This window comes from Procambarus clarkii, chromosome 67 (assembly GCF_040958095.1).
Source record: "Procambarus clarkii isolate CNS0578487 chromosome 67, FALCON_Pclarkii_2.0, whole genome shotgun sequence".
In the NCBI taxonomy this organism is placed as follows: Eukaryota; Metazoa; Arthropoda; class Malacostraca; order Decapoda; family Cambaridae; genus Procambarus; species Procambarus clarkii.
In genome coordinates, this window is record NC_091216.1 from 30256097 (window position 1) to 30268596 (window position 12500).

At 49.4% G+C, this 12500-nt stretch overlaps 3 protein-coding genes across 6 annotated transcripts in view; 1 reads left to right on the forward strand and 2 right to left on the reverse strand.

Moving 5' to 3' along the window:
• Positions 1–228, reverse strand: part of LOC123767584 (PDF receptor) — a 51096-nt gene extending 50868 nt beyond the window's left edge. Inside the window, exon 1 of the mRNA XM_069310611.1 lies at positions 1–228. This exon is cut by the window's left edge and continues 1145 nt beyond it. The gene's annotated coding sequence lies outside the window, so the exon portion shown is untranslated.
• LOC123767586 (uncharacterized) overlaps positions 1–12500 on the forward strand; it is a 184315-nt gene that overhangs the window by 111652 nt on the left and 60163 nt on the right. The window lies entirely within an intron of this gene.
• The window catches only part of LOC138355424 (uncharacterized), a 15224-nt gene continuing 3271 nt past the window's right edge, over positions 548–12500 (reverse strand). The window contains exons 2-3 of the mRNA XM_069310316.1: positions 4066–4216; positions 548–1464 (exon numbers count right to left, since the gene is read on the reverse strand). Coding sequence (XP_069166417.1) covers positions 548–1464; positions 4066–4216 — 1068 coding nt within the window. The remainder of the gene's footprint in view (positions 1465–4065; positions 4217–12500) is intronic.

Here is a 12500-nt window from a genome sequence, read left to right on the forward strand (position 1 = left end):
GCCCCACACCGGCCTCCAGGCCAGCCTCTGCGCCGACCTTTCCTTGACAGTTGACCAGACCACACACTAGAAGTTGAAGGGACGACGACGTTTCGGTCCGTCCTGGACCATTCTCAAGTCGATTGTGAGTATTTTTTGACAGTATGCCCACCTTCACTACCAGTATGACCACCTTCACTACCAGTATGCCCACCTTCACTACCAGTATGCCCACCTTCACTACCAGTATGCCCACCTTGCGTCAACGGGCATTCGTATGCCATTATCTTGCTGTCGGCAGCGTCGTGTACCAGTCAGTCGGTGCACTGGTGCTCAGAGCGTGATAAAGGAGCAATATATTCCATACAAGGACACAAGGTGGCCGATATCGCTACTGCTAAGATATCGCCACATAAACTTTGCACCTTCAGGTCGCCAAATGGCGCAGATGTTGGTCTGACGTACGTCGCCAAACTGACGTCTGAACACTCGACGTCACATCATACGAGACAACGTTCTTTCCTTATTCTTCCTTGAGCACTACAGTACATCTTTCAAGACAATATTCTTACATATTCTTCCTTATGGGATACATAGGTTCCCTGGCCTGTAGTTCTGGCAGGTTGTTCCTGCCCTCAAGAGGTAGTTCTGGCAGGTTGTTCCTGCCCTCAAGAGGTAGTTCTGGTAGGTTGTTCCTGCCCTCAAGAGGTAGTTCTGGTAGGTTGTTCCTGCCCTCAAGAGGTAGTTCTGGTAGGTTGTTCCTGCCCTCAAGAGGTAGTTCTGGTAGGTTGTTCCTGCCCTCAAGAGGTAGTTCTGGTAGGTTGTTCCTGCCCTCAAGAGGTAGTTCTGGTAGGTTGTTCCTGCCCTCAAGAGGTAGTTCTGGTAGGTTGTTCCTGCCCTCAAGAGGTAGTTCTGGTAGGTTGTTCCTGCCCTCAAGAGGTAGTTCTGGTAGGTTGTTCCTGCCCTCAAGAGGTAGTTCTGGTAGGTTGTTCCTGCCCTCAAGAGGTAGTTCTGGTAGGTTGTTCCTGCCCTCAAGAGGTAGTTCTGGTAGGTTGTTCCTGCCCTCAAGAGGTAGTTCTGGTAGGTTGTTCCTGCCCTCAAGAGGTAGTTCTGGTAGGTTGTTCCTGCCCTCAAGAGGTAGTTCTGGTAGGTTGTTCCTGCCCTCAAGAGGTAGTTCTGGTAGGTTGTTCCTGCCCTCAAGAGGTAGTTCTGGTAGGTTGTTCCTGCCCTCAAGAGGTAGTTCTGGTAGGTTGTTCCTGCCCTCAAGAGGTAGTTCTGGTAGGTTGTTCCTGCCCTCAAGAGGTAGTTCTGGTAGGTTGTTCCTGCCCTCAAGAGGTAGTTCTGGTAGGTTGTTCCTGCCCTCAAGAGGTAGTTCTGGTAGGTTGTTCCTGCCCTCAATAGGTAGTTCTGGTAGGTTGTTCCTGCCCTCAGGAAGTAGTTCTGACAGGTTATACCCTGCCGCCAGGAAGTAATCTTCCTTAACAACTGCTTCGATCCGGTGATATCAGCTCGACAAACATTTCTTAACTAGTTGGAAATTTTTCGGAATGAGAGTAAATTTGTTTTACTCTGAACAGTTCTACTCCCAGCCTCTTGCAGGGGGGGGGGGGAGGGAGAGTGAGAGAGAGAGGAAAGTTTCATATACTCAGCAAGCGTATGGTATAAAAAATGGTATATGAGATGTTTGCAAGTTGCTAAGTAAAGTGATCTGATATTATCCTCCACCTGTCCTCAGGCCAGGCTCGTCTAGCCGCCCGTCGATTCCAGTGACGTATTCGTTAATTTTAACGCAGTGCGTATTTAAAAATGTGTATTTTGTCACATATAAAATAATACTATTACGTACTAGAATGTGTTGAATAGTTATGATTAACGTAGGTTAGGTGGTTAGGTTCTGTTAGTAGTTGCATCTGGAGAACCTAATCCCCTAACTCAAGTTAGGCCAAAACACCTGTTGAAACACCCGCTGAAACACCTGCTGAAACACCCGCTGAAACACCTGCTGAAACACCTGCCGAAACACCCGCTGAAAAACTGTGGCCACCAATCTAAAGCCACCGGTCTGTTATTACATTAAACAAAGGTAATTAAACAACAACAACAACTCATTTACTCGCACCAAGCTGCTTGTTGTTGTAAGACTGACGACGGCTCTCACCCTCCACCCTCGCTGCTCCAATTGTCTAAATTATATATATATATATATATATATATATATATATATATATATATATATATATATATATATATATATATATATATATGTCGTACCTAATAGCCAGAACGCACTTCTCAGCCTACTATTCAACGCCCGATTTGCCTAATAAGCCAAGTTTTCATGAATTAATGTTTTTTCGTCTACCTAACCTACCTAACCTAACCTAACCTAGCTTTTTTTGGCTACCTAACCTAACCTTACCTATAAATATAGGTTAGGTTAGGTTAGGTAGGGTTGGTTAGGTTCGGTCATATATCTACGTTAATTTTAACTCCAATAAAAAAAAATTGACCTCATACATAGAGAAAAGGGTTGCTTTATCATTTCATAAGAAAAAAATTATAGTAAATATATTAATTCAGGAAAACTTGACTTATTAGGCAAATCGGGCCTTGAATAGTAGGCTGAGAAGTGAGTTCTGGCTACTAGGTACGACATATATATATATATATATATATATATATATATTTGACGGGGGAGTAGAGTAAGCTCCCCCCGTCAAAAATGAAGAGAAGGTGCAGCTGAACATATAATGCAAGAGTAAGAAGACAGCAAACTTCCTGCCCATACCAAACGGAACTCCTTGAAAGAGATGAATGTTGTTTATTTCTCTACACAGCCACTGGAGGGAGTCAGTCCTGATGATCCCGGCCGCTATATGAGCAAGACGATAACATCTCCTTCAAGGCACCTGACAATGCTCGAAGCTGTACGAACAATCACATCATTACCTTCACACAACCAGACCATCACTAAAGATATCCGGACCACCAACATTGAAACAATCGACAGATACGACAAATGGACATTTGACATAGCCGAAGCACTTCACATCAAACACAATAGCCAGTTAAGAATTAGGTATGTCTTACGATCTTCAAGGTTAAGTGAATACAGCCGGTTTACACCACATCTACTGGACCAGCCGACCAATTAGAATGCAAGGGATGATTACCGAGTCCCATAGACAATGTAACTACTGTACCTCTCTTAACAACTGTCTGGAATAATCTCTGCTGCATCTATTCATTTCTATTCACTTTACCTGTGACTGGTGAGATGCTAAGGAGCACCGTAGCCTGACTCTGAACCCTTCAGGTTATCTTCCAGCCAGTGATGTGTGCGTTACGCGCTCAGGCTGATGAACACCATTGGGCCTGGCTCGTAACCGGTTGGGCAACCGGTCAGTTCGCCTCGCCATTGACTACTAACATCTCGACGTGTCTAACAGGTCTTCTGCACCCAACAATTATAATTTATAAGTCACATATATTTTAGAACAAGAAGTGTCGCAGCTTCCTCCATACTTCACTAAAGACAAATTAAACGAACAACTTATTTTGTATTTTAATGAACGATGAAACGAACGACTTAATAAGACTAAATTAAATGTTTCCAGAAAATGTCGAAGTGAAATCAGTGATGAAAACTTCAGTGAAAGCTGATGAAAATATTTCTTGGCTTTTCTTAATGTCAGCAGACTCCAGCAGCTGTCAATTTCCAGTCTCTTCTCCAGGAGGCAGCAGTCTGGTGCCTCTGAGTGCTTCACCTATCACAGAACTCAGACTACAGGAGTGTTCAAGCTACGAGAACACTCAGACTGCGATAACACTCAGACTGTGAGAGCTCTCAGACTACAAGAGCACTCAGACTGCGAGAACACTCAGGCTTGGAGAACACCGTGTATCCTGTAAAAGCCTAGAGATGGGTGAGAATCAACCATAATTTCAAGAGGCGGCGAGCGCGCTGGAATAGGAATAGGCACTCTTATGTTCCAGACCTTCCAGGGGGACGGGGGATGGGTATCCTCCTCTCCTTCCATATGGGTAGTATGGTCTTCTGCTTCACTCCAGGAAGGGTGATCTGACCGTATCCATCTAAGCAGTGCCACAACATCCCTTTGCCCTGACATGGACTGTTGTCAGATGTCTTCACAAGGAATATTACCAGGTGTGACCACGAGGCTGAGCACATAAACATTGAAGCTGGAGTGCCAGAGTTGTCTCTCGAGACTGGAGTCTGAGGGTCCAGAATATATGAGATAAATATAAGGGCAGTACGTGAGAGTGAGGGGAACACAACAGTGTAATCAGAGAGAATGTAAACACCCCGGGGGACCATTGATCACTGAGCCTCTCTCATTATTGATTGGATTTACGTTCTCGCTTTGACTCATGGCGGGTGGGTCGTCACCAGTGACCTTGGCCAATGGTGACCTTGGTCAAGAATTACCTTGGTCAATAGTAACATTATAGTGATACTTTGTTTTATATTTTATTGTCTTCGTTTTTTGTATGTTTAGATGTGCCTACACACCGCTCAGGGGCTCGACTATCCCAGGCGGACGACAAGCAATTTATCTCCTGTTTTAAGCCTTTTTCTAGATAACTCATAGCTTGATGAAGTCATTTAAAATCACATTTATAACTAAATCACATTTGTAACTAAAAAAGGAAGTAGAGTATTTGAAATAGGTTTCATAGGATAATTAGTTGACTGAAGTACGTTATTGTATGGGCTAAACATTTAATAACGTCTCCTTGAAGTCGTCAACTTGCCCGAGGACACGGAGTTAGGGTCTTAAGAGATGTTAAAATTATGGTTCTCACCACAAGTCAGCAGACTAAGTAAGGTCTTTTACAACAAAGAAACTCTGCCATTCTCAAGCATATGTCCACAATATTTACACACTATTGCCAGGAATCTCAGGTTTTCAAGTGTAAACGACATGTTTGATAACTTGGATATGTTTGGTTGAAGTTCTTTACCCAGCAGGACGGTGCACCTGTCCCCAGCCCTTGCTGGGGACAAGTTACCTGAGTGCCAGCAACACGACCAGCAGGTAACATTATGTGTGGCTTCTACCAACCCACCAGTCTCCTCTGATGTCCCCCTCTGCTCCTTCCTCCTTGTTCTGTCCCTTGTCATGTTTCCTCTCTATATCTTCCCTTTACCCCTCAGGTCCTTCTTACCTTTACCTTCCTGCTCCTCTCAGGTCCTTCTTACCTTCATCTTCCCTCTCCCCTCAGATCTTTCATGCCTTCTTATACATCTCCAACATCCTCTCTTCTCGTCTCTTCTTCCCCCCTTTCTCGTCTCTCCTTTTCTTTCCAATCCTTTTCCTATCCTCCTTCCCCTATCTTCTCCCTTTACGTCTTCTCTCCCCTCATTTATCACATGTGTCTGGTTCTCCTTCAGACTCATCCCCCTCACAACCCCCCAACTCCCTTGTCTTCCTAGTGACATTCTTTCCAGACACTGAATCCTATCAGGCACCGTATGTTAGCCAGGATTCACTCTCCTCCAGTAAAGAATCTTACAAAGAGAATGTTTTTCAAAGCTTTCGTCTGAAGACCTAGCTCTTAAGATGCTCCCAGAGGATGCCGGCGTCTCAGCTGGCCTTGGGATGAGATGCATCTCCCACACAACGTTACCTTAATACCCAATTTTCTGTTAACAGACGCGATTAGACCTGGAGGCTAACGCTCAGGTCCACATTTGAAATGTTGGCGAGTAATTCCTTCATCTGGCCGGTCCATAATTATATATGTGTAATGTTTGGTTGCAAAAACGCAATTTTTTGGTTGATTTTTAGAGACGCGTTGTTGATTTGAGGTGTCACTTAACGGCATGACTGTTGCTTCACAACGTGTTGTGGTGGCGAGGCGTTGGTACTAAATGTGTCTTGATGTGTAGCGTTATGTGTCGCGATGTTGTCCTGCAGCCTGTGTTATGTGTCACGATGTTGTCCTGCAGCCTGTGTGTTATGTGTCACGATGTTCTCTAATCACGATCGCGATGGTGCACCATTGTTGACTGTGGCAGCTGTAGGTCCACCAGTGTTGACCGTAGTGCTTCCATACAATGCCTCTCCAGTCCTTTCCCCGTGCAATGATGCGTTAATCCTGTCTTAAGAACCTTTGAGAGAGGCCAGGTGGTCTTAGACGCCGCGCAGGACTCTCACTCTGGTCTTGCTAATTGTCCTTGTTCTGGTGCAGCTGTTGGTGCGTCTCCTGTGTGTGTGTGTGTGTGGGTGTGTGTGTGTACTCACCTAGTTGTACTCACCTAGTTGTGTTTGCGGGGGTTGAGCTCTGGCTCTTTGGTCCCGCCTCTCAACCGTCAATCAACAGGTGTACAGATTCCTGAGCCTATCGGGCTCTGTCATATCTACACTTGAAACTGTGTATGGAGTGAGCCTCCACCACATCACCCCCTAATGCATTCCATTTGTCAACCACTCTGACACTAAAAAAGTTCTTTCTAATATCTCTGTGGCTCATTTGGGCACTCAGTTTCCACCTGTGTCCCCTTGTGCGTGTTCCCCTTGTGTTAAATAGACTGTCTTTATCTACCCTATCAATCCCCTTCAGAATCTTGAATGTGGTGATCATGTCCCCCCTAACTCTTCTGTCTTCCAGCGAAGTGAGGTTTAATTCCCGTAGTCTCTCCTCGTAGCTCATACCTCTCAGCTCGGGTACTAGTCTGGTGGCAAACCTTTGAACCTTTTCCAGTTTAGTCTTATCCTTGACTAGATATGGACACACACTAGATATGTGTGTGTGTGTGTGGGTGTGTGTGTGTGTGGGTGTGGGTGTGTGTGGGTGTTACAGTGGGCGTGGTGATAAGCTAAAGATACACAATGTTACACAGTTGAGCTGTTTTCTAAGCCTCTTAGGGAGCACGACCAGTAACCTCCTACTGCACCAGCAGGTGTCCACCAGCAGGTGTGCACCAGCAGGTGTACACCAGCAGGTGTCCACCAGCAGGTGTCGTCAGCAGACGACAGCTTCCCCGCCCTGCAGTGTGGGTGGTACGGCAGCTGCACGCCGCCGTCACCTATAAAACAGTTTTGTTGACATGCCGAACAACATTGTTGGTGTTCAAACATATTTATTAAATAGTTGTGTTGTTTTTGCCGTAAATCAATGTTTGGCACCGGTGTATGACACCACGGACCACCATGCTCAACGGGCCACCATGCTCCACGGACCACCATGCTCCACGGACCACCATGCTCCACGGACCACCATGCTTCACGGACCACCATGCTCCACGGACCACCATGCTCCACGGACCATCATGCTCCACGGACTACCATGCTCCACGGACCACCATGCTCCTCGGGCCACCATGCTCCACGGATCACCATATGCTCCACGGACCACCATGCTCCACGGACCACCATGCTCCACGGACCACCATGCTCCACGGGCCACCATGCTCCACGGACCACCATGCTCCACGGACCACCATATGCTCCACGGACCACCATGCTCCACGGACCACCATATGCTCCACGGACCACCATGCTCCACGGACCACCATATGCTCCTCGGGCCACCATGGTCCACGGACCACTATGCTCCACGGACCACCATGCTCCACGGGCCACCATGCTCCAAGGGCCACCATGCTCCACGGACCAGCATGCTCCACGGACCACCATGCTCCACGGGCCACCATGCTCCACGGACCAGCATGCTCCACGGACCACCATGCTCCTCGGGCCACCATGCTCCACGGACCAGCATGCTCCACGGACCACCATGCTCCACGGACCACCATGCTCCACGGGCCACCATGCTCCACGGGCCACCATGCTCCACGGACCACCATGCTCCTCGGGCCACCGTGCTCCACGGACCACCATGCTCCACGGGCCACCATGCTCCACGGGCCACCATGCTCCACGGACCACCATGCTCCTCGGGCCACCGTGCTCCACGGGCCACCATGCTCCAAGGGCCACCATGCTCCACGGACCAGCATGCTCCACGGACCACCATGCTCCACGGGCCACCATGCTCCACGGACCAGCATGCTCCACGGACCACCATGCTCCTCGGGCCACCATGCTCCACGGACCAGCATGCTCCACGGACCACCATGCTCCACGGACCACCATGCTCCACGGGCCACCATGCTCCACGGGCCACCATGCTCCACGGACCACCATGCTCCTCGGGCCACCGTGCTCCACGGGCCACCATGCTCCAAGGGCCACCATGCTCCACGGACCAGCATGCTCCACGGACCACCATGCTCCACGGGCCACCATGCTCCACGGACCAGCATGCTCCACGGACCACCATGCTCCTCGGGCCACCATGCTCCACGGACCAGCATGCTCCACGGACCACCATGCTCCACGGACCACCGTGCTCCACGGGCCACCATGCTCCATGGACCACCGTGCTCCACGGACCACCGTGCTCCATGGACCACCGTGCTCCACGGACCACCATGCTCCACGGACCAGCATGCTCCACGGACCACCATGCTCCACGGACCACCGTGCTCCATGGACCACTGTGCTCCACGGACCACCATGCTCCACGGACCACCATGCTCCACGGACCACCATGCTCCACGGACCACCATGCTCCTCGGGCCACCGTGCTCCATGGACCACCATGCTCCACGGACCACCATGCTCCACGGACCAGCATGCTCCTCGGGCCACCGTGCTCCATGGACCACCATGCTCCACGGACCACCATGCTCCTCGGGCCACCGTGCTCCATGGACCACCATGCTCCACGGACCACCATGCTCCACGGACCACCATGCTCCTCGGGCCACCGTGCTCCATGGACCACCATGCTCCACGGACCACCATGCTCCACGGACCAGCATGCTCCACGGACCACCATGCTCCACGGACCACCGTGCTCCATGGACCACCGTGCTCCACGGACCACCATGCTCCACGGACCACCATGCTCCACGGACCACCATGCTCCACGGACCACCATGCTCCTCGGGCCACCGTGCTCCAGTCTGAAATTAAAACAACACACTTCATGACGGTGAGAAATTTTCAACGCATATTTGGGATAAAGTTTATAATTACACATTCTTGGCCGAATATTTTAGTGAGGTTGAGTGACGGGCCTGAGTAACAGGCCATCAGGATGACGGGGGGGGGGGGAGCCTACCGCATATGTTATCATAAGTTACCACTTATGTTATCATAAGTTACCACTTGTGTTATCATAAGTGGTAGGAGGTCTTCAGTAAAGTGTCAAAGTTCTGCCAAGTGTGTCACTATTGATTGGCCAAAAGTTATATAACAATAAGGGAGCCGGTCGGCCGAGCGGACAGCACGCTGGACTTGTGATCCTGTGGTCCTGGGTTCGATCCCAGGCGCCGGCGAGAAACATTGGGCAGAGTTTCTTTCACCCTATGCCCCTGTTACCTAGCAGTAAAATAGGTACCTGGGTGTTAGTCAGCTGTCACAGGCTGCTTCCTGGGGGTGGAGGCCTGGTCGAGGACCGGGCCGCGGGGACACTAAAGCCCCGAAATCATCTCAAGATAACCTCAAGAAGATAAGGTGACACCTGGTGTGTGGTGTTGAGTGAGGCGTCGTAGCGAGTGGCCACGGGTCCGTCTCCAGGTATATACGTGAGCATTGTTCTTTATTTAACACTTCATTTCGGAAATAATTTGTGTGCATTATTTTGAAATTTATGAAGTATTTGCTCCACGGACCACCATGCTGTGTGTGTGTGTGTGTGTGTGTGTGTGTGTGTGTGTGTGTGTGTGTGTGTGTGTGTGGGTGGGTGTGTGTGTGTTACAGTGGGCGTGAGGAATTTTGAGGAATCAAAATTATATATCAACAAACAGTGGAAAACCTTTAGAAATAATTTTAAAAACTTTGCATTACAATTTTGTTTAAAACTCGCTGATATTTTAACCGGCTTCATTGAATGCTCTAATTTAAAAAACAAATACAACGTTTATTGTAAGCAGAATATATTTATTTTGGCATCAACCACTAGTTCTGTTGGGCACTAATTCACCATTAATTAATGGTTGCTCATTCAGTTTTAAACATTTGTGGCTATATTTCCCGCGAGAGTTGAGAGCTCAGGATTATATGTGCACAGGAAGAGGATTAGGGCCGCGCCGACCCGAGGTGGAGAGAGAGAGAGAGCTTATACACCTCACTAATACAAGCTACACCTATTGTTTCCTTGCCGCCTTACGCTGCTCGCGTACATGTCATGTACACACAAGGGTGAGCTGTACACACTCGTGTTTAATTTCACCACTTCAATAAATATTGGAACAGTGTAGTGGGTAAGAGGCAGCCCCTCCGGCGGGGGCGCCGCGCCTCTGTTATTCTGTTTCAGGCGTTACGAGCGCTCAGGCTACACACAGGGGGGTGGACGGGGTATGGGGGAGGGACGGGAGAGGTAAATACATGAGCCTGCCATTAAATATACACTCTCCCTAGCGAGCATTGGGGCCGCTGATGACAGGATTAAACCATCATGTGGTTGTTAACATAACAGGTGGGTGGGTGAGTGTGTACGGGCCTAATGATACGTGGAGACTTGTGATGGTGGAGGTTATCTTGAGGTTATCTTGATATGATTGCGGGGCTTTAGTGTCCCCGCGGCCCGGTCCTCGACCAGGCCTCCACCCCCAGGAAGCAGCCCATGACAGCGGACTAGCACCCAGGTACCTATTTTACTGCTAGGTAACAGAGGCATAGGGAAAGAAAGAAACTCTGCCCTTTGTTTCTCGCCGGCGCCCGGAATCGAACCCGGGACCACAGGATCACAAGTCCAGCGTTCTGTCCGGAGAATGAACTTGGTACAGGAGTAGCAGACATCTAACTCCCATGCTAAGTGTTTACCCTTCCCACGTTTTAAGACTTCCCTAATAGTTCTCCCAAGAATGCGATCCGCATGTCAGTTTACAACCAGCTCCTCCATTGCTGCCGGGTAAACTGGGACGAACAGTTAACGATCATTAACCACTCTCACACCGGGCAATGTTTTCCAAGCAGGCGTACCCAGGAGAAGGTTACGAGGTTCAGACGCCTCCGGGTTAACACCAGACGGACACCATGAACCTTCATCACTCCTCTTGCATCTAAATGTTTTTTCTCGCGAGAAATCCCTTCATAACCGAGAGCCGGGATCAAGTGCATCATTAAAACATCTCAAGAATCCTCTAATGACCAGGTTATCATTACCGCTGAGGGTCCAGCACGACTGAGGGAGATCCTAGACGACTGAGAGGGATCTTGGACGACTGAGGGAGATCCTAGACGACTGAGAGGGAGCTTGGACGACTGAGGAAGATCCTAGACGACTGAGAGGGATCTTGGACGACTGAGGGAGATCCTAGACGACTGAGAGGGATCTTGGACGACTGAGGGAGATCCTAGACGACTGAGAGGGAGCTTGGACGACTGAGGAAGATCCTAGACGACTGAGAAGGATCTTGGACGACTGAGGGAGATCCTAGACGACTGAGAGGGATCTTGGACGACTGAGGGAGATCCTAGACGACTGAGAGGGATCTTGGACGACTGAGGGAGATCCTAGACGACTGAGAGGGATCTTGGACGACTGAGGGAGATCCTATACGACTGAGGATTCTGGGTGAATGAGAAAGATATCCAGGGTGACTGAGGAAGATGCAGAGGTGTCGTCAGCCAACCTGGGGTCGTCATTCAGGAGGTGGGGAGGGTCGCCAGCGTGATGACAGGACCCGGCTCCGGCCACCACTGTTCCCGCCTCCTAAACTTCCTCAAATTCCCATAAAGATGTTTACCGCGGCCACCGTGGAGGAGTGTACACCACCCACCCCGGCGTTACTAGCATAACAGGTCGAGCAAGGGTCGTGAGCCGTCATAACAGGTCGAGTAAGGGTTGGAAGTAAGGGCTCGGGTCGGCCCTGGTCATCAGACGCCTGGCGGTTCTTGATACACCAGGCTGTGTATGGGCGCCTCAGTGTGGTAGTCGCATGCGTCATGGCGTAAGACACGACAAATCCAACGAAACACACAGAAAAAACAGTGGAAAGACAACGTGGAAATAATTACCACCATTGTGTGTCAAGGAGGAGCAGCTAAAGGCAAAGGACTCAACATAACCCTAAACTGGATCCCTTCCCATGTTGGAATCCCATTAAAGGAGAAAGGCGATGAAACTGCTAAATGATGACCAGACCACACACTAGAATGTGAAGGGACGACGACGTTTCGGTCCGTCCTGGACCATTCTCAAGTCGATTGTCGACTTGAGAATGGTCCAGGACGGACCGAAACGTCGTTGTCCCTTCACATTCTAGTGTGGTCTGGTCATCATACTTTAGCCACGTTATTGTGACTCATCGCCTGCAAACTGCTAAATTGTCAACTGGTCATCCAGTGATCCACTAAACAATCCTAGAGTACATTAAAACACCTCAACAATGCCCATCTACACCAGAGAGTAGCAGAAGGTTCGCCCTCTGCAGTATGGGATCTTCAGGCCACTAAGTTAGACAGGTTAAATATCCCAAA